The sequence below is a fragment of the Marmota monax genome, unplaced genomic scaffold, assembly GCF_021218885.2.
Source record: "Marmota monax isolate L192 unplaced genomic scaffold, Marmota_monax_Labrador192_F-V1.1 WCK01_AAM20220418_F8-fsc00142, whole genome shotgun sequence".
Classification (NCBI taxonomy): Eukaryota; Metazoa; Chordata; class Mammalia; order Rodentia; family Sciuridae; genus Marmota; species Marmota monax.
Window position 1 is genome coordinate 1,669,337 of NW_026692025.1, and position 20,160 is coordinate 1,689,496.

Below are 20,160 nucleotides of genomic sequence, written 5' to 3' on the forward strand. Positions count from 1 at the left end.
GGAGAGTGTCTTCCGGCAGCAGGAAGTGGTAACCACCTATGGGGAAATGAGGGTTGTTCCTCCCTATGGGGTTGAGCAGAAGGGGAACCATAGTTGAACCCTGCTCCCTCCCCCAGCAAGGGACCTGCCTGGAGGGAAGGAAGGCCTAAGGCTGGCTGCAGAACTTCCCACTCCAGTTTTCCAAGCTCCTTAAGCCTCTCTCTGGGTTGGGACTTAGAAGGGGAAGGACTTCAAGGGATGTCCAGGGAGGCTGGGGGAACAGGCAACTCAGGGGGAGACCCAGCCCAGAGCAGCTATGGTGTACTGTCCACTGCTGTTGAGGGCCAGTGGCGACCAAAGACTGCCTTTGGGGGGCGGAGACGGCAGGGGGTGCCAGTTTGCTTGGCATCTGGTAGCTGCTTGGCGGCGGCGGGGCGCGAGCTCAGAGGGAGGGAGCCCCCGGCGCAAAGTCCGGCCAGGAGCGCCCCGCCCCGCCCCGCCGGGGACCGCGCAGGGGGCGGGGCGGGGCGGGGCGGGGCTGGCGCAGGGTGCTGGCGGCGGCGCCCCAGGTCCCAGCGCCCGGCCGCTTGCCGCCGCGTGGGAGCAGCGGGCTCGACGGCGCGGCCGCCCAGCCGCCATGGCGGCGCACGGGAAGCTTCGGCGGGAGCGGGGGCTGCAGGCCGAGTACGAGGCGCAAGTGAAAGGTGAGAGGGGCGGAGACCCCCCAGTTCGTGGTGGAGCCCGAAGCGTCCTCAGGAGAGAGGCGGAGGGAGCCCGAGCTCCTGCCCGCGTAATGGGTCCCTTCGCCCCGAGCGCCCGCCAGTGTCCTGCCTTCAGTCTGTCTGCCCGAAATGGGTCTCCCTGCGCCTCACCCAGGGAGCAGTGAAAACCCTGGTGACCCGAGGGAGGGGAGACTGGAAAGGTGGCATCCCCGCTAGAGTGTTTCTGGCCACCTTGACTGCTGGAAGGTGCTGCGGGTAAGAGCGTCGCGTGAGTAGCTTGGTTGGGTTGGTGGTCAAGTCTCCCTAACACCATCCCAGGTCCCAACACTTTTGCCTCCCTTTGGCATCGAGTGAGCCCAGGTGGGGACAGCTGCCTCTGGGTCAGGCTGGTGCTGTGAATCTTGGCTTGGGAGAGTCAACAGGGCTGGTTTTACAAATGAAACCTCTTCTGATAAACACTCTGTGCAAATCACATGCAAATCAGCTTTGCAAACTCTCAGAGACAGTTTCTATTAATTCAGGGCATGGTGGTTCTTGCAAAGGAAAGAAGGCAGCATGTAAGGGCCAGCAGTTCCCTGCTGCTTTCCAGTGCCAGATCCTCATATCACTCTCTGTCACCCCAGTTTACCTATTGTGGTAACAGCCCTGAGAGGTACTGGGACTTTCCATGGGCACACAGCACAGTAGCTCTCAAGAGGTAGATTGAATGACCCTTGAAGTATCTTCCAACCTGATTGTGGTGGTTCCAGTATAATTATTCAATGCAAGCAGTATATACCAATGTGTGCCCTAGTCCTTCCACTCTGGGAGAGGCCACCTGGTGTCTAGCATCAGCTTGAGGTGATTTCTGAGTGGGTGAGCCTTCACCACCTCTCAGTAATCCTCATCCTGTTCCCTCAAAATGTCATGAAACTGAAGAACTTTGAATACTCTTCAATATGGGTCAGTTATACACACTGAAAAAGTGGAGTTTTGAGCCAGACTCTCCCCCCCAAGTCCTTCCAACCATGGTAGACAGACAGGGTCCCTGTGTTGACACCCTAAATTCTGAAAGGTCAGCATAACCGTGGTTTGGGAGGCCATCTTTTCTTCTACTTCTCTTGTCAGCAGAAGTGAGAGCGAAGGCCTTGCTTACAGGAAGTGCTGATGGGGCCCAGGCTCAGCTTTGTATTTCAAACATATGTGATTCTGGATTCAGTCCCTCCTTTTGCCAGATGTTTTGTATACATCTGTTTTGAGTCAGACACTAGGAATATGATGCTGTACAAGAAAGAACCAGTCCCTGCCTGCATATGTTTCATGGGTCCAGTAGAGGAGACAAATAGTAAACAAGCCAGTGCACAATTATTTTCAAGTATGATAATAACTATAGCAAAAGGGGATGGGATGGGGCCAGACCTTGCTTGCGGGAAGGTCAGGACAAGGTCCTCTGACCTGCAAGCTGCAGGCTCTGATAGCACAGCCTAGAGGCTGGGGGCTAGGCACCAGCTCCTTGTACTCTTGTGGACTTCAGATGCAGTTGGCTTGCCATTTGTGGCTACGTGACACCAGCCAGTTTGCATGTCTGGATCCTGATAGGGTGCAATTCTCCGATCAGTTTTTGCTGGTGGCAGCAAAGAATAAAGGCAGTGCTGTGGTCGGCTGGTCCATTCAGCACTGTTCAGTTGTGATAGGTCCCCAGGGAACAAAGTCCTCCCAGAGGGCAGGACAGGTGCTAGAGGGAAGACGAGGCCAGCTCGGTCATTGGAAACCTTGCTTGGAATGCAATTAAATTTACTTCTATTCAAAAATGTTATCCTGATTAAATGAAAACTCTCCTGGTTGAGCTCATGGCATTAGTGCCTACATAGCGCACATCAGCCATGGAGGTTGGCTGAGATGGTTAAGCAAGAGGTTCCTTAACCATTGCCACTAAATTGCATGGCATCATGCTGTGAGCTCTGGCCTATTCTGTACTGGCTTCACTGTTGGGAACTCCTCCCCACTCCAGGCTTCCACTTGCCCAGCTTGACCCCTTGGTAGAAAGAGAAATAAATGGTCAGGGTTATGACCCCTGGGCCCTTCCCCAAGCCAGGCCAGTGGGAGTGGTGTGAAGGACTGAGGGGTAGTGACACATGCAGTTGATTCTGGGGCTCCAGGGAGAGAGAGGTTGATCCTGCCCAAACCTGGGGGCTGAGGACTGGGATAGGACATTCTTCTGCAAGAGGAAATTGGAGGAGATAAAGATGCCTGGGCAGGTGAAACCCACCAAGGCCGCTTGCTCCACAGGCCCTGGGAAGTCACTAGAAGCACAGAAACCCACCTGTACCAACCTGTTAATAGTGGAGTCTTGTTGGACAGCCACTTGAAGCCTGCCATTTTTTGCCTGGGCTAGTGCAGTAGCTACCAGCTAGGCTCCACATGGCGGCCAGAGAGGGCCCTAAAAATGAAACGCCCCTCTCCCTCAGGTCCAGCTGGAAATCCTCCCTGGACCATGGGCTCTGGGAATCTGCCCACCCCACCCCCAGTCCTGCTTCTCAGACTTGCCCTCTGACCTTGCCTTGTGTTCCTGGACATTCTAGGATGAATGTGTCCTTTGCTCTCTGTCCCCCTGCTCTAATCCCAGCTCCAGGAGGGCTGGCACTCAGTCAGTCCTCTGCACGATTGTATCTAAGATGTGTCTGCCACAGAATGGGTGGGAAATCACATTCTGCTGAGTGAAGAGATGAATTAGTGTCCTGCCCCTGGGAGCACGAACAGACACTGGTGCAATGGCAGCCAAGACAGTGACTTTTTTTGCTCAGGATCCCTAGTGTCCACCTGTACATTCCGTGGGGGCAGAAGTGCAGCCAGTGAGTTGCTTAAGCTTTCTGTCTGTGTGGGGGAAGCTGCATTGCCCAATTGAGCCAGCGATAAGCTGTCAGGAGGCCAGCAAGGGGGCCCTCCGGGTGTGGTTCTCCTCTTTGCAGGGGCGGGGAGGAGCCCTGGAGTGGGTGATCCAGAGTAGGATGTGTCCCATCACTTATCAGCCTGGATCAGCTAACCATTCGCTCTGAGACTGCCTTTTCCCCTGGGGCTCAAGGACAGGGCTCCCTGGCCACTGAGGCCATGAGTTCATTGGAGGCTTGGCAGAGTGCCACAGCGGTCTCACCCCTGAGCAGCTCCATGTATCTGTGTGTATCTGTTCAAGAGAAGCTGCAGCGCCGGAATCCTGGGTGCCTGAGGGGAAGGAAGTGGCAGGGGAAACCATTGGGGGCTTTCCAGCAACCAAACAGGGATAAGAAGCCAAAATGAAAGGCGCCTGGCTGGCAGTGGGGCAAGACGGAGCTGAAGTGGCCCTGTATGCTGCCAGTCCTAGATGGCTTCAACCTTCCCGGAGCTGCCACGCTTGCCTTCAGCCCTGGGCCTTTGCATGGCTCTCCCCTCTTGCTGGGACACACGTTATTAGCGCAGAGCTTCTGGGTAGATGAGGTGGCCACACTTGCTGGCCAGGCCTGAGCCATGGTCCCCTGCAGAGATGCGCTGGCAGCTGAGTGAGCAGCTGCGCTGCCTGGAGCTGCAGGGCGAGCTGCGGCGAGAGCTGCTGCAGGAGCTGGCCGAGTTCATGCGCAGGCGCGCCGAGGTGGAGCTGGAGTACTCCCGAGGCCTGGACAAGCTGGCCGAACGCTTTGCCAGCCGAGGAGGCCGCCTGGGAGGCAACAGCCGGGAGCAGCAAAGCTTCCGGTAGGTGCTGCACTGGACGAGATGCCATAACAGGACCCTGGGGCCAGGCACCCTGGTCTGAGTGCTTCTCTACCCCCAGGAAGGAGCCGTCCCTACTGTCCTCCCTGCATTGCTGGGCTGTGCTGCTGCAGCAAACACGGCAGCAGAGCAGGGACAGTGCGGCCCTCAGCGAGGTGCTGGCTGGGCCTCTGGCTCAGCGTCTGAGTCACATCGCAGAGGATGTGGGGCGCATTGTCAGGAAGGTAGGGTTCATGCCCTGGGCTCTGTGAGGTTTGGGGGCCATCAGGATCTAGCAGGGGCAGCCTGTGGGGGCTTGATCTGGTGGCACTGTGGCTGGAAGCACAGGAGGCCTGGTGGGTATTGGGCAGAGGGGACCTGCGTCTCAAGACAGGTTTGTGCCCAGCTGAGCTGGGGTGGTTCATCCAGGACTGTGGTGGGTGCTATGGTTACTCCCCCCTCCACCTATAGAGCAAGGACTTGGTGCAACAGCTGCAGGATGAGCTGCTGGAAGTGGTCTCAGAGCTGCAGACGGTAAAGGATGGGGCAGGGGCGAGGTCCACCCCAGTGGCCCAGGGAGAGACACCAGTTGGAGGCGAGAACACCCCCAAGCTGTCACATCTCCCCAAATCAGGCTAAAGGAGAATGTGGTGCCCAGGGGAGACTTGAATTTGGGGGACTATGGGCAAGGCCCCTTCTCAGCTCTGGGGATAGGGTGGTTAGACTAAGTGCTCATGTGGAACTGCCCAGATCCCAGGTCCAAGTCCCAGATGGGCTGGGATGGGGAAGGAGCTGGCTGTGGCCAGGCCCTTCAGCAGGGCTGCCTTGCCTGGGGCCTCCCTGCAGGCCAAGAAGACGTACCAGGTGTATCATGTAGACAGCATGAATGCCGAGGCGAAGCTCCGGGAAGCTGAGCGGCAAGAGGAGAAGCGGGCAGGCCGGAGTGCCCCTGCTGCCACCACCACCAGCACCACCTCTGAGACAGGGCCACTCCGCAAGAGCTCCCTCAAGAAGGGGGGAAAGCTGGTGGAGAAGGTAGGCCTGGAGGGTTCCTGGCCTTCATCCCTGCAAGCCTTTGGCTCTCCCTGGGATCTGCTGGGGGGAGGGGGAGCTGCAGGCCTCCAGCAAGACTCTTACCTCCTGTAAAGGATGGATTTGGGCCCAGTCACCTGTCCCTGGTTCTGAAGGGTTCCCCAAGCTAGGGGCAGAAGTGGCAGGACAAAGCCATAGGGATCACACACAGAGAGATCCATGGGCCTGAGACACAGAGGGAGAAGGACAGTCACAGGGCCCAGGACAGCCCAATGCAGTTCCCCCATGCTCCAAGCTGCCCCCGCCTCCGCCTGCCAGAGTACAGAGAGCTTTGGCGTTGCCAGGCCTGGGGAGCTCTCCTCCCAGCCATCCCATGAGATGTCAGGGGGGTAAAAAGACTCAGGATGACTGATAAAGTGACGTGCAAGGAGAAAGGACATTCGAGGTGATCTCAAAGAGAGAATGGGGAGGGTGTGAAATGCCAGGAAGGAGGCCCCATGCTGGCTGGGACTGAGTGTACTGGTCTAGTCCCTTCTACACAGTATGTGCCTTTTCCTCTTTTCAGTCCCCCTGTTGGGTCCAAGTGGAATTTCCTGTGTATCCTCCAGGTCCTCCCACCTCCATTATGGAGGGTGAATGTTTGGGCCTTTTATTTATTAGATATCTGGTGTGTTGTCCTCCCCCTTGGCTGTGAGAAATGACAGTGAAGCAGGTCAGGGCCTAAATAGAGGTGACAGGTAGATTCACAGAGGGCTAGTGGGATGGACTAGAAGTAGCTGGTAAAGAACTGGGAAGTCAAGTCAGGCTCAGCTGGGCACCCCAGGGTTGGTGAGTCCAAGCATTGATCCCTGAGGGTTAAGGTGTTGCAAGGTAAGGGGGGAAAGACAACTTGCTAAGGGACTTGCCCATGGGACACAATGGGAGGGGAGTCAAGGGGGCTATATGGAAGACTGGAGATGGGGGTGGGCTAGGGAATGCATCACCCCTGTGTACCCCATTGTCTTGAGCAGCGTCAGGCCAAGTTCTTGGAACACAAACTCAAGTGCACCAAGGCACGCAATGAGTACCTGCTCAGCCTAGCCAGTGTCAATGCCGCCGTCAGCAACTACTACTTGCATGATGTCTTGGACCTCATGGATGTGAGTCCTGGGCAGGTGCATGGGTGGGAGGAGTCCCATACACTGGGGCTCAAGGGCCATGGCTCTAGGCCCACCTGAGTGTCCGCTTGCTTCTCCACAGTGCTGTGATACAGGCTTCCACTTGGCCCTGGGACAGGTGCTCCGGAGCTACACAGCTGCAGAGAGCCGCACCCAAGCCTCCCAGATGCAGGGCCTGGGCAGCCTGGAAGAAGCTCTGGAGGCCCTGGATCCTTCAGGGGACAAAGCCAAGGTGCTTGAGGTGCACTCAATGGCTTTCTGTCCCCCACTGCGTTTTGACTACCAGCCACATGAGGGTGATGAGGTGAGGCTCATGTGACCCTGCCATTAATGCCCCAAGTATGTTTTCAAAGGGCTTTGTGTTCTCTGGTCTTCATTTTAACAGAGGCCAGTTGCAGGATTTGCAGGATTTGCACTTTGCCAAAGAATGGAAGCTTGGGCTGGGGATACAGCTCAGTTGGTAGAGTGCTTGCCTTGCATGCACAAGGCCCTGGGTTCAATCCCCAGCACCACCTGGTCCTGATGGCTCAATTCCTTGTTCCATGGCCTCAGGGTACATTAAGCACCTTACTCAGGGGGCACCCACAAACCAATGCACACCCCTTGGGCGAAGGCATTTTAACTTTGCCACTGGGTGCTAGGTAGCTTTCCATTACTCTGTATGTAGAAAAATTTTCATAAAAAATTTTTTGGGGATACTAGGGATTGAACCCAGCAACATTCCAAGCCCTTTTTATTTTTATTTTGAATTTTTTAATATTTATTTTTTAGTTTATGGTGGACACAACATCTTTATTTTATTTTTATGTGGTGCTGAGGATCGAACCCAGTGCCCCGCGCATGCCAAGCGAGCATGCTACCACTTGAGCCACATCCCCAGCTCTATTTATTTTTATTTTGAGACAGAGTCTTGCTAAGTTATTGAGGCTGACCTTGAACGTTTGATCCTCCTACCTCAGCCTCCAGAGTCACTGGGATTACAGGCATTTGTCACTGCACTCAGTGTAAAATAATGCTTTATTCTTGTTTTGTAGATATGTTATCTTCTTGAATGTCTGTAAACTGGTTATTAATGTTTTCTCAACATTATTCTCTCTTCCCTGGATTTCCTCTGTTTTCTTGAAGTTTTTTAAAAAGCTTGCTTTGGTCTTTGTCTTCCATTTTACAGCTTCCTACAGATACCCGGCCATTCTTAACTGTCAGTTCATAGTAAGAGGAGGAACTGAGGGCTAGAGCCCATATTTCACATGTGTGAGCAGAGCTTGTCAATAGTGATTGTTCCCCTCTGGTGACTGGATAAGGACTCATTTTGTTGTGGGAAATCCCCAAGTAGTGGGGATCTGTGGACTTTTTTTCCTGGACTGGCCAATTTCCCTGAGCAGGAGCTTTTCTGGCCACTGTGCTCTGGGGACCTCACTTGAAGGAACCCAGATGTAGCTGCATGCTCCCAGCCAAAGCCCACCAGGAACACCCCTGTAGTGGCCACTTTGGGCTTTTTGCTTCTTGCTGTGAGGACACTTACTCCATGGAAAATCAGGGGGTAGGCATCTCAGGGAGAGGTGTGGAAAGGACCAGTGGCATTGGGGCATGCATTAAGGGACTTGGGAAGCCTCTGAGGAAGCAGCACTTGGCTGTGCATTGAGTGCTGTCAGAGAGCAGGGCTAACTACGTGATCTAGTGACTTGATAAATTTTATCAGGAAGGAGGCAGTAAAAGGAGGATATGGCTGCTATTGTGAGGAAGCAGCAGTCACTTATGTCGGCAAGCACTGAGGGAGATTTTCTGGCATGGACAAAGTCCTTGCTTTTGTCTTGTTTGCCACATGGAATTCCAGGGTGGGCTTATTTGTGTCTTCACTATGTCATCAGGGTGCAGTTTCATCCATCCTCATCAGCTGTGATTAGTGTCCCTGAGTCCAGAGAGGAAATGTCTACTAGTTTTCTGCTAATTGTGTGGGTTTGGGGAAGGAGCCAATGTCAATGTTTCCTAGGACCTAAGTAGACTTTTTTTTAATTGTGGCTGCTGGGTGTGATGGTGCACACCTATACAGTCAGAAACTCAGGAGGCTGAGGCAGGAGGATCACAAGTTGGAAGCCAGCTTGGGCAACTTAGTGAGATCCTGTCTCAAAAACAAGAGGGGTGGTGTTGGGAATGTAGTTCAGTGGTAAAACACTTCTGGGTTCAATCCATAGTACTAGGAGAATGAAAGTAAAAGGTACAACTTAGTGGTAGGGCACCCCTGGTTTCAATCCCTAGTACCACAAAAAAGTTGTGGTAAAATATCCACAAGATCAAATTTTATCATATCAACCATTTTTTTTGACCTTTTGTAAAATTTTTTTTTAAAATTAATTAATTAATTTATTTATTTATGTGGGGCTGAGAATCAAGTGCCTCACATATGCAAGGCAAGTGCTCTACCACCGAGCCACAAGCCCAGCCCCTTTTATTTTACCTTTATCTTATTTTATTTTTCATTCTAATCTGTTATATATGACAGTAGAATGCATTACAATTCATATTATACATATAGAGCACAACTTTTCATGTCTCTGGTTGTACACAAAGTAGAGTCACAGCATTCATGTCTTCATATGACATGTACTTAGGGTAATGATGTCCATCTCATTCCACCACCATATCAACCATTCTTTATGTACACAGGTCAGTGGCATCGAGCATGTCCACAGTGTAGTGTAACCATCATCACCACCATCCATTTCCAGACCTGCTCATCTTCACACACTGAAACTTTGGTACCATTAAACAAGTTCCAATTCTCCTCCCGCCAGACTTTTCTAGATGCTTACATGTTTATTTTATGTGTTTCTAAAGGGTTTTGGGGGGTTGGACCCAGGGCCTTGTGTGTGCAAAGCATGTGTTCCACTTCCCTTTCAAGGGAATTCCTCACTTCCTAAAGCTTTCTCCTCCTATCCCCCCACATGCCCAGGAAGCAGGCTGCTCTTATGCTGTCCAATTACAGTGAGTGATTTTTCTGTCCTCTCTTTTCCCCAGGAGAGATCTGGCTGGGTCTTCTCCTTCTGTCTCAGGCCCCAGCCCTCCTCACTACCCTTAGTTTTAAACAGCAGCTAATTGAGGTATAACATTTAGTCATTCAAAGTGTGTCTTCACAGACTGCACAGCTATCTTTACCCTCTAATTCTACAACAATTTCATCACCCAAACAGAAATCTTACCTGTACAGTCACTCCCCACCTGGGCCCCACCCCTAGCACCCCCTAATGTGCTTCTTGTCTCTCTGGATTTGCCTGCCCAGACGTTCTTAGTAAATATATTTATATGATATGTGGCCCTTTTTGTCTGGCTTCTTTCACTCAGATAATGGTTGTAGCACAGATCAATACTTTATTCTTTCTTTGTTTTTCTTTCTTTTTTTTGCAAGAGAGAGATTTTAATATTTATTATTTTTTAGTTTTCGGCGGACACAACATCTTTATTTGTACGTGGTGCTGAGGATGCCAGGCGGGCTGCATGCATGCCAGGCGAGCGCACTACCACTTGAGCCACATCCCCAGCCCTTTTTCTTTTTTTTTTTTTTTTTTTGATACTGGGGATTGAACCCAGGGGTGTTTTACCACTGAGCCACATCCCCAGCACTTTTTAAAAAAATTATTTAGAGACAGGCTCTCACTGAGTTGCTTAGCACCTAAGTCGCTGAGGCTGGCTTTGAACTCACGATCCTCCTGCCTCAGCCTTCCAAGCCACTGAGATTACAGGCATGCACCACTGCACCCAGCTTCATTCTTTCTTGTGGCTGAATGATATCCCTTTTTTTCATTTGCCAGTTGATAGAAGCTTGCATTGTTTCCAGCTTTGGACTATTATGAACAATGTTGCCACAAACCTTTGTAGACAAGTCTCGGTGTGGGTGGATGCATTCCTTTATCTTGGGGGAGATACCTCAACATTCTTCAGTTTAAGTGTCAAGGGCTGCTGGTCCCATAGTCAGCCACCAGGCAGCAGAAGTGTGCCTGGTTCTCCTAGGCCCTAGAGATCCTGGCACCTGCTGCCTGTTCCTACTGCTACTCCTGAGCTTCGTCCCCAGGCTCAGCCCTCAGCCTCTGGCACTGCCCTCTGCAGGTAGCTGAGATCCGGGTTGAGATGGAGCTGCGGGACGAAATTCTGCCCAGAGCCCAGAATATCCAGAGTCGCCTGGACCGACAGACCATTGAGACAGAGGAGGTATGAGTGGCTCAGTCCTGGGTGGTTACAGGGGTCTGGAGACTCTAGAGTCCTCTTGTGGGGTCAGCTGCTCTGTCACCAACCTCCCGACTGGCAGTGTTCTTCATCTGTCCTGCCTGCTAACTTGGACTTCCTGTCCTTCAGCTTATTCTCCCTGACTTCTTACTGTCCTGGTACTGTCCCCGCCTCAGGTGAACAAGACATTGAAGGCGACACTGCAGGCTCTGCTGGAGGTGGTAGCATCAGATGATGGGGACATGCTCGATTCTTTCCAGGCCAGTCCTTCCACTGAGTCCCTCAAGTCCACCAGCTCAGACCCAGGCACTCGGCAGGCAGGCCGGAGAAGGGGACAGCAACAGGAGACAGAGACCTTCTATATGACGGTGGGGCTGGGTGGGCAGGGGAGAGGCATGCAGGGCTGGGTACAGTTATGGAGACAGTTCTTAAACTCTGAGCTCTTCTTGGGGCTTCCAGAAGCTCCAGGAATATCTAAGTGGACGGAGCATCCTTGCCAAGCTTCAGGCCAAGCATGAGAAGCTGCAGGAGGCCTTACAACGAGGTGGGCTCTGGTGCAGGCCCCTGCCCGTTCTTCCCTACCCCTGGGCTAGGAGCCACCCCTGCTCTCCTCTGCCCTGTCTGGACCCCCATCCAGCCCATATTACTCCCCGCCCAGAGGAGCTAACCCAACAAGGGTCCTGGCCTCTCTCCTACCCCTGGCCCTTTGAGCACGTGAGCTTCAGGCCATGCCTCCTTTCTCTGGGGCTCATTCAAGACTTCCTGGTCTGAGACGCAGACCAGCATTTTCTTTTCCTCAGGTGACAAGGAGGAGCGGGAGATGTCTTGGTGAGTCCTTCATGAGATGCTGGCTTCTTCTAAGGTTCCCCATCGCCTCTCTCCTTGGGGTCTAGCTCTGTTGCCCAGTCCCCTGTGGCCTAAATGTCTCAGTGGTTTCTGGAATAACTTGGGAGTTTCAGGGTCTGGTTGGGCTGGGCTGCAGCAACCTATTCCCCATGCCTGTGCCCCTTACTCGACTCCCATTCACCACAGGAGTCAGTACACACAGAGAAAATTCCAGAAGAACCGCCACCCCCGTCCTACCTCCCAGTATAACCAGAGACTCTTTGGAGGAGACATGGAGAAGTTTATCCAGGTACTTGCTTTGCCCCATGCTCCATCTGATTGAAGGAAGCCTGTCTGTGCTGGTCTTTCTTCAACTCTGGATCATCTTTGTGGCCAAGCAGCTGCTTGATCCCTGCATCCCCATTCCTGACCTTCCCTGGGGGAAGTCAATTGTCCCTTTCTGGGTGGGCCTTTTCTAGGCCTCTCTGCTGGGCTCACCCATGGCCTTTACTGCTTGATGTGAATGTCCTCAACAGTCATAGGAATACAGAAACCTGGGACTACGGCACTTTTAAGGAGGAGATGTTGACAGATCCCCCACCCATGACTGGTATCAGTGTAGGATGCCCACAGGTCCCACTGTTGGCCCCTTGGCTATGGGGGGGGGGTTCCTTGATAGTGAAATAGAGGAAGCAAGAGAGATCCCAAAAGAAGAAAGAGCTTGTGGATACAGAGCATGCTGAGTCTTGTGGGCATGACTAGAATCCTAGTGACTTGGGAGGATCAGGCAGGAGGATGGCAAGTTTGAGGCCAGCTGGGAAATTTAGTGAGACCCAGTGTCAAAAAATAAAAAAAGTTGGGGTTAGAGCTCAGTGGTAGAGCATCTTTGGGTTCAATCCCTAGTACAGAAGAAAAAGAAAAAACAAAAAAACAAAAGAAGAATGAGAAGGAACACTATCATTCGCAATGATGTGATTATATACATAGAGAATTCAAAAGAATCAGACTGTTTAAATGAACCAGTTTGAGTTGTGCAGTGCTATTTGATTCAAGGTCAACGTCCAGATTTTGATTGCATTTTGACATTCCAGCAACAAATAATTTGCAAATAAAATGCAAAGCACTGCCTAAAATAGCATCAGAAATATCAGACACTTAGTAGTGACTGTAACAAACTTAATAGAGAGAGACAGAAAGGTGGAATGCCAAGGTGGGTCTTGAGTGTAATACCCTCTGTCCCCAGAGCTCAGGCCAGCCTGTTCCCCTGGTGGTAGAGAGCTGTATCCGCTTCATTAACCTCAATGGTAAGCACACCCCAGCCCCTCCTGCGGCCTGGCGCCCGGCACCTGAAACCTCACGCACAGGGCGACAGTCCTGAAGCTGGGAGGGGACTCTGCCCACCAGGTCCTTGTCCTCCACAGGTCTACAGCATGAGGGCATCTTCCGAGTATCAGGTGCCCAGCCCCGGATCTCAGAGATCCGGGATGCCTTCGAGAGAGGTGGGGACAGGCAGGCCAGGGGGGCAGTGGGGGCTCAGCAGGTGCAGGTGGCCTCCTCACTGTGCCCTGTTTCCTGTCCCTCCTCAGGAGAGGACCCTCTGGTAGAAGGCTGCACTGCCCATGACCTGGACTCAGTGGCCGGGGTGCTGAAGCTCTACTTCCGGAGCCTGGAGCCCCCACTCTTCCCCCCAGACCTGTTCAATGAGCTGCTGGCTTCTGCAGGTGAGGCCGGGGCCTGAGGGTGGCCAGATGGGAGGGCCACCTGCTAGTGGCTGCGGTCCCACTCACTCAGCTCTCTTTTGGGGGTGGCCTTGGCCACAGAGCTGGAGGCTGTGGCTGAGCGGGTGGAGCCTGTGAGCCGCCTGCTGACCCGGCTGCCTGGCTCCGTGCTGGTGGTTCTGCGCTACCTTTTCACCTTCCTCAACCAGTGAGTGCCTCTGGGGAGCAAGCTGGGGGTGGGGGTGGAGGGGACATCAACATGGAGCTCCCTGCCTGTGACCTGCCTGTCCCCTCCAGCCTGGCCCAGTACAGCGATGAGAACATGATGGACCCCTACAACCTGGCTGTGTGCTTTGGGCCGACGCTGCTGCCCGTGCCTGCTGGACAGGACCCAGTGGCCTTGCAGGGCCGGGTGAACCAGCTGGTGCAGACACTCATCCTGCAGCCTGCACAGGTTTTCCCAGCCCTGGCCACACTGCCAGGCCCCGTCTATGAGAAGTGCATGGCGCCACCTTCGGCCAGCTGCCTGGGGTATGCTCTTGGTGCTGCCTGGGGGGTTCAGTGGAGGACAGCCCCCTCATCTGCCTTGCTCTGCTCTGAACCTCAGGGATGCCTTGCTGGAGATCCTTGTGGGGGAGAACGAGCCAGAGCTGGAAGCTGGGACCTCAGCTCAAGAGGATGGTGAGTGGAGAAGCTCACTTCTCTACTCTGTGAGGAAGTGAGGCCCCACCCTGTCCCCACTCTGGGCGCCCACTTCATTCCCACTCATACTGTCTCTTGTCCCCAGACCTGGAGGGGGTTGTGGAGGCCGTGGCCTGCTTTGCCTACACAGGCCGCACGGCCCAGGAGCTGACGTTTCAGCGAGGGGATGTTCTGCGGCTGCATGCACGGGCCTCAAGTGACTGGTGGCGGGGGGAGCATGCTGGTGTGCGGGGACTCATTCCCCACAAGTACATCATGCTGCCTGAGGGGTGAGTGAACTGTGGCTTCAGGAAGGGTCCCATGATTTCAGCCTTGGCCCTCCTGGGCCTGGTGCTCAAGGTTGCCCTCTCAGCCTGGCCTGAACTAGGGGTATCCACACCTTCTCCACCCAGCTTTCTCAGGAAGTAGACACGTGTTCTTGAGGAGACAGTACAGGAATATGCAGGCATCTCAGGCATGACCCAGCTCCTCGGCCTCAGGAACTTAGGACAGGCTGGATTGCTGCCTTCTCTCTTCTCTGAACCAAATTTTGTAAATCTGGGTTGGGCCTAACCATGAACATTTGTGCCCACTTTTGGCTGGGACCCCAGCTAGGAAGGAGCACTCATACAGGCTCATCTCTTTCCTGCCTGGGGCTGAGAAGCAGGTGGTAGGTCCAGGGCCTCCTGGTCTTGGAGTTTACCCATTGGTGAGAAAGTAGAAGACAGCCCTTAGCAAGACCCTTCTGAGGGTCCTGCTTGCCCAAGGCAGCAGACATGGTGGCCAGAGGCTGCCCTCACCATGCCAGGCCAGGGGGGCTGGGCTCAAGTTTTGGCTACCTGCGAGCAGGGGAGTTGTCAGATGAGGGTCACTAAAAAGCACAGAACAAAGTCCAACTGGCTTTGACAGGGAGAGACTTTAGAGGAGCTTGGGGAGCACTGGGATCCACCCCTTTCCTTGGCCACAGCCCAGGGTGGGAGGAGCCACTGCCACCTTGGCTTGGGGACTTCCCAGGCCCTCCACTAGGCTTACTCCCTTTGCCCTGCAGGTCAGAGATGGGCACCCCACCTGAGGCTGTGGACCCCTCTGGACACAAACAACACTGCTTGGTCCCAACCTCCCCAGAGCGACATGTGGAGGTGGATAAGGTGAGAGCTAGGTGGCAGGTGGGGCAGCCCCTCTCCTGCAAGGTCACTGCCTCCCCTTAGGAACCCAACTCCTCCCTCCTGAGGTGAGGTTCCATCTCTGCTTTCTTTGGCCAGACAAGAGCCCAAGACAGAGCCCAGAAAGGGGCAGGAGGGCAAAGGGGATGGAGATGGGAATGGGAAGGACAAAGGCCCAGAGGCAGGGACGAGAGGGGCAGAAGACCCTGGACCTGACTGGGTCATGGGGCTCATTCTTCAACAGGGATGCAGCAGGGATAAGCTATCTAAGCTGGCATATGCGAGAGGCTCTTGGACAGGCTTCAAGGCTGGCATCTAGAGCCAGGCTAGGTGACAAACAGTGACATGGAAGGTGTTTGGCACACCAGGGAAGATGAAAGGGATAGAGAGGCAGAAAGGGTCCTGGCTAGCAGCACAACCTTGGGAACACCTACCCCTGTTCACTTGTTCTGAAAGATGGACCCTGTGACCATCTGTGCACAGGGAAGCCCTGGGGACAGTCACTGAGCCCAAGGAGGAGACAGTACAGGAATATGCAGGCATCTCAGGTGTGACCCAGCTCCTAGGCTTCAAAATGGTAGAAGGGAAACCAGTGTGGAGTGGCGGAGGCCAGGGAAGGAGGGGTGGCAGGGAGCCCCACTGGGAGGGGAGGGGCCCAGTGGCAGGGTAGGAGGAGTCAGGCAGAGGCTGGGAATCGGGGAGCCTTTTCTGGGGGAGCCCTCACTGGATGCTTTCCCTTCCTTTCCTCTCTGCCAGGCTGTGGCACAGAACATGGACTCCGTGTTTAAGGAGCTCTTGGGGAAGGCTGCTGTCCGCCAGGGCCTTGGGCCAGCAGCTCCTGCCTCCACCAGCCCTGGGCCCCGAAGCCCAAAGCCTCTGGCCTGTAGCCGCCTCGGCAGGAACAAGGGTTTCTCCCGTGGGTCTGGGGCCCCAGCTTCACCCTCTGCCTCCCATCCCCAGGGCCCAGATTCAGCCCTCAAGCCACACTGAGATGCTCTGGTGGAGCCAGTGCAGGTCCTGCCTTACTCCAAGTGGCTTCCAGCAAGTCCACCATTGTCCCCAGGTCCTTTGCTTCTTCTCATCCCTGGCTAAGGGCCCTTAGGGAGGCAGCCAGGGAAGGAGGCTGGGGGCAAGCCCCTCTGCGGCTTTGCTGGGAAGGCTCGTCAGTGGCTTTGGGTGGCAGGTGTTGGCAGTGATTCATAAAGACCTGTGCATTGATACCTTGATGGAGCCAGCTCTCTGTCTCTGGGGGCTGGGCAAGTTGCTACAAGGCCAGCCCCAGCACCTCCACTGGCAAGGAATAGCTTCTGCTGTGGGTGCCCTGGCACAGAGCTGTCCATTCAGGGGGCTGTATCTCCTGGGGACCTGTACCTATGAAGGCTTGGTTGCTTGCATTGTGGGTTCCAGACCCATGCATGTGTTGAGGGTCTTCGTGTGTCTGTTTCTGCCTCCACATCCACTGTTACCCTAATGCAAGAAGACACCCTCACCGTGTGGAAAATAGCCAACTTTTATTAGGGAAGGACTAGAGAGGTACAGACAGGAAGGTACACTGGCCCCACCCTGCTCCTTCCTCTTTGGCTCCCTGGGACCTCTGTGTTACCTGGAGGGCACTTTCCAGGGCACAGGTCACCTGCCACCCCCAGGCCCTGGGATCCTCTGCCCTACCTAGTCTCTCCGCATGCCTGGAACAAGGAGCTAACATAAGGGACTCTCACAGTCTTGGAGCCTGAAAGCCTCTTTGTATACAGTGAGTCCTAGAAGAGCCAGCCCCAGAGGCAGCTGAGCTTCATGGAGCTTTTGGAAGGAAAGTGCCCACTGGCTCCTCAGGAGAAAGTATCCTTGGCCAGGGAGGAGCTGGCAGTGGCACAGGACTCTTCTTGGGGCCCCAGGCTGGGTGGGGCCTGCACCCGAGCACAGCAGAGCAAGCTGCGCAGCTCTGAGGAGACGCTGCTGCTGAAGGAGGCATAGATCCAGGGGTTGGTACAGCTGTTGAGGCTGGCCAGCAACATGAGCAGCACGAAGGGGGGCCCTGTGGAGGCAGAGTCCAGGTTGGGGCTCAGGGGTCCGGGAGGGGTGGGATCCTGTGTACCTGCTAAAGGCTACCAGTGCGCACAAGCACATGGTTGTGGCCCACCGTCGGGTGTGGGTATGGGTAGAGGACCAAGTTCAAGCAGCCCCCAGAGCCCTAGCCACAGCTACACCTACCTTCCAGAGGTGCCTCTGGGTCCCATGCTGCCCATAGCTGCACAAGGAAGAAGGGTGCCCAGCATAGCACGTAGACGATCACAATCACCAGTGTCATCCTCACAGTCTTGGCCATGGCTGCTGACACCCGGGCTCCCTCTCTGGGACTGCCTGTCCGGTGCCTTCTGTGGCGCCCCCCAGCCCTTTCCGATGGCCCTGGCACCAGACTGGCATGAATCTCCCGGAAGATGAGAACCTGGCAAGCAGCAATACCCAGGGCAGGTGCCACAAACACCATCAGGGCAATCCAGGTGACATAGGCACGAAGGCCCCAGGGCTCTGCAAAGCGGGCCCAGCAGTCGAAGACCCCGCTGCCATCTCCCACATCACGCTGGGCAAAGATGAAGAGCTGAGGCAGGCTGAGAAGAAGTGAGAAGGCCCAGGCCACCAGCACTGGCCGGTTCCAGCGAGCCCCACCTCCATGGCGGTATGCCAGCATGGGGCGGCAGATGGCGCGGTGGCGGTCTAGCGTCATGGCCAGGATCATGTAGGAGGAAGCATACATGCCCACCATCTGCAGGTACTTGACGGCCCGACACAGGGCATCAGGCCCACGGAAGCGGTCGGTGGCATCCCAGGCTAGCTGGGGCAGCACTTGAAATAGAGCCACAGCCAGGTCTGCTAGGCACAAGTGGCCAATGAAGACGTGCATGGGTGCCCAGCGGCCGCGCCGGCCACGTCGTACTAGGGCCCCCAGTACCAAGCCATTGCTCAAGGCCACAGCCACAAAGACTGTGGAAAGTAGGGCCAGTTCTGCCCGGGCTAGCAATGGGTCCCTGGTGTCCAATGACTCCTCCCGGCTGCCGTTGCTTGGCGGGCTAAGTGGAGAGAGGGGCCCAGGCACAGCTGGGCAAGGGTGGGAGGAAAGGGCCAAGTTAGAAAGGGTGCCATGTAGGGAACTCAGGCCAAGGAAATTTCCACCAGATGCTAGAGCTGGTGGCCTGGGCAGCTGGCACCTTGGACCTCCCCTACTGTCCACTTTTTGGCTCCCAGCAGAGGGGACTCCTCCAAGGAAGCCTCATCTGTGGGGAGTTGTACACATGTGGTCCCAAGGGAAGGGCAGTCTCAGCCCAGGGAGTATGTATGACCTGCCCTCCTCTCCCTCTCCTCCTCCCCTGAGGCATTTCTTCCCACCTGCCCCAAAGAGACGAGCAAAGGAGCTCTTTAGAAAGAGGGGCTTCTTGGTTTTATCAAAGCCACCCAACTCATCCCTGTGGGGGTGTGCAGGGGCCCAGCCTTACCGGAGGTGGTGGAGGCCAGCAGCATGGTGGGGCCACCACAGGTGTCCTAAGTCTTTGGAGACGGGGCAAACTCTGCCTCCACTTGAGGGGCCAGCCCTGATGCCCGGGTTAACTGTACAGAAGTCCTTAGAGAGGTGTCAGGGTAGCCGATGCCTGTCAGTGTGTGGGTGCCTGGGATAGGGGTCTGGCCTGTGCTCACTCCTGGGCAGGAAGATAAGAGAGGCAGTCAGCTAGGTGTTGAAATGCATGTCTGTCATCCCAGAGACTCTGAAGGCTGAAGCAGGAAGATTGCAAATTCCAGGCCAGCCTCAGAAACTTAGTGAGACCCTGAGTCAAAAATTAAAAAAAAAAAAAAAAGTTAAAAAGGCTGGGGACTGGGGATGTAGCTCAGTAGTAGAGCACCACTGAGTTCAGTACCCAGCACTCCCCCCAGAGAAAGAGGGAGGGAGAGAGAGAGAGCGTGCATGTGAGGCAGTCACACAGAACAAACAGCCCAGGATACACCCAGGCAGCCCCTGAGACCTAGATTGGGGAGTGGGCATCCAAGCAGATTCATAAATCCTCCTGCCCTGGCACAGGCCTAGAGAGTTTACCATCTGAGGGCTAGAGGCTAGGCAGGAGGGACTAGGTATGCTGCCACAGGCCCCTTCACAACCCCTTACCTGGCCAGGCTCCCGGGCTCCTGGGCAGCTGGGCAGCAGCGTGAAGGTGGCCCAGGCGCTCAGATCTGTTCTCCATCGCCTGCCCCGCCCAGACCCAGCCTCTGGGAGTGACCAGCCCAGGAGAGGACTTCCTCCCCCTTTTCCTCCCCCACATGCCTCCCCTGGCCTCCCGCTTCCCTCCTCCCATTCACCAGGAAGTAGGTTCCTGGCCTCCAGTTTCCCTTCCTGCCCTCAGGCTTCCCAGATCCATCCCCAGGGCTCCTTCCCCGACTCCTCAAGGCCCTGAGGCTGCCTCATCCAGTCCCCCACTTGGCCTAGTGGCAACCTCCATTCATCCCACCTGCCCCCACCCCACAGGACCCCCTTCCTGGAACTTCTGGTCTGGTAGTGCTGTGAGGGATCACCCATGTAGCACCTCACCTCCTGAATGGGTAAACTGAGATCGGAGATGGCAGGTCGTCACTCCTTTTTCCCAAGCCAGCTCCTGTTCCTATTTGGCCCCAGTGAGGAAGGAGTAAAAGCCAAGGGAATTCCCACTACACCCAGGGTGCCCCCCCATGCATACACAGTCCCCTCCTTGTCAATTAGGGCTGGCTCAAGAGGAGGGACAGGAAGGGAGGGGGTGGGGTAGGGGCCAAGTCCAGGCTTAATGTGCCCCTGCAATATCCAGCTTCCTCCCCAGGGGCCTGTGGGAGCCAGGGACACCCCACCCACTTCCTGCAGCTAGCTACCTGCTGTAGAAGGAGGGGTCTTCCAATGGGACCTCCATGCTGTTACCTGTGTTCGTCTTGCTTCCTCCCTCTCTTCTCTCTTCCA

At 55.0% G+C, this 20,160-nt stretch overlaps 2 protein-coding genes across 4 annotated transcripts; one reads left to right on the forward strand and one right to left on the reverse strand.

The window, feature by feature from the left end:
• Positions 1–548: 548 nt before the first annotated feature.
• Positions 549–16,420, forward strand: Arhgap4 (Rho GTPase activating protein 4). 2 transcript variants are annotated; one of them, XM_046453010.2, is made up of 21 exons: positions 549–683; positions 4,196–4,403; positions 4,483–4,645; positions 4,872–4,934; positions 5,247–5,435; positions 6,443–6,571; positions 6,672–6,893; positions 10,691–10,792; positions 10,984–11,175; positions 11,267–11,351; positions 11,608–11,635; positions 11,840–11,942; positions 12,876–12,936; positions 13,054–13,131; positions 13,219–13,353; positions 13,453–13,558; positions 13,648–13,881; positions 13,958–14,031; positions 14,138–14,321; positions 15,080–15,179; positions 15,951–16,420. In XM_046453010.2, exons 1-21 carry the CDS (start codon positions 617–619, stop codon positions 16,182–16,184), a joined length of 2,757 nt encoding a protein of 918 aa, XP_046308966.1. In that variant the 5' UTR covers positions 549–616; the 3' UTR covers positions 16,185–16,420. The 2 variants fall into 2 exon arrangements, with proteins under 2 accessions (XP_046308966.1, XP_046308976.1); XM_046453020.2 differs by lacking the exon at positions 549–683 and adding an exon at positions 704–956.
• A 266-nt stretch (positions 16,421–16,686) lies between these two features.
• On the reverse strand, positions 16,687–19,890 carry Avpr2 (arginine vasopressin receptor 2). 2 transcript variants are annotated; one of them, XM_046453032.2, is made up of 4 exons: positions 19,765–19,890; positions 18,683–18,883; positions 17,403–18,287; positions 16,687–17,226 (listed from the first exon to the last, which is right to left on the reverse strand). In XM_046453032.2, the coding sequence occupies exons 2-4, from the start codon at positions 18,705–18,707 to the stop codon at positions 17,021–17,023; spliced, it is 1,116 nt and encodes a 371-aa protein (XP_046308988.1). In that variant the 5' UTR covers positions 18,708–18,883; positions 19,765–19,890; the 3' UTR covers positions 16,687–17,020. The 2 variants fall into 2 exon arrangements, with proteins under 2 accessions (XP_046308988.1, XP_046308985.1); XM_046453029.2 differs by lacking the exon at positions 19,765–19,890 and adding an exon at positions 19,345–19,457.
• Positions 19,891–20,160: the final 270 nt, after the last annotated feature.

Bases quoted from the DNA above. Each gene is read 5' to 3' on its own strand.
- Arhgap4 (XM_046453010.2), top strand. From the start codon at position 617: ATGGCGGCGCACGGGAAGCTTCGGCGGGAGCGGGGGCTGCAGGCCGAG. The intron at 11,176-11,266 runs GTGGGGCTGGGT...TGGGGCTTCCAG, and splicing joins CAGAGACCTTCTATATGACG to AAGCTCCAGGAATATCTAAG. The intron at 13,882-13,957 runs GTATGCTCTTGG...TCTGAACCTCAG, and splicing joins CCTTCGGCCAGCTGCCTGGG to GGATGCCTTGCTGGAGATCC.
- Avpr2 (XM_046453032.2), bottom strand. From the start codon at position 18,707: ATGCTGCTGGCCTCCACCACCTCCG. The intron at 18,288-18,682 runs GTAAGGCTGGGC...ACCCTTGCCCAG, and splicing joins GCTGGCCTCCACCACCTCCG to CTGTGCCTGGGCCCCTCTCT. The intron at 17,227-17,402 runs GTAGGTGTAGCT...CTGCCTCCACAG, and splicing joins CCCAGAGGCACCTCTGGAAG to GGCCCCCCTTCGTGCTGCTC.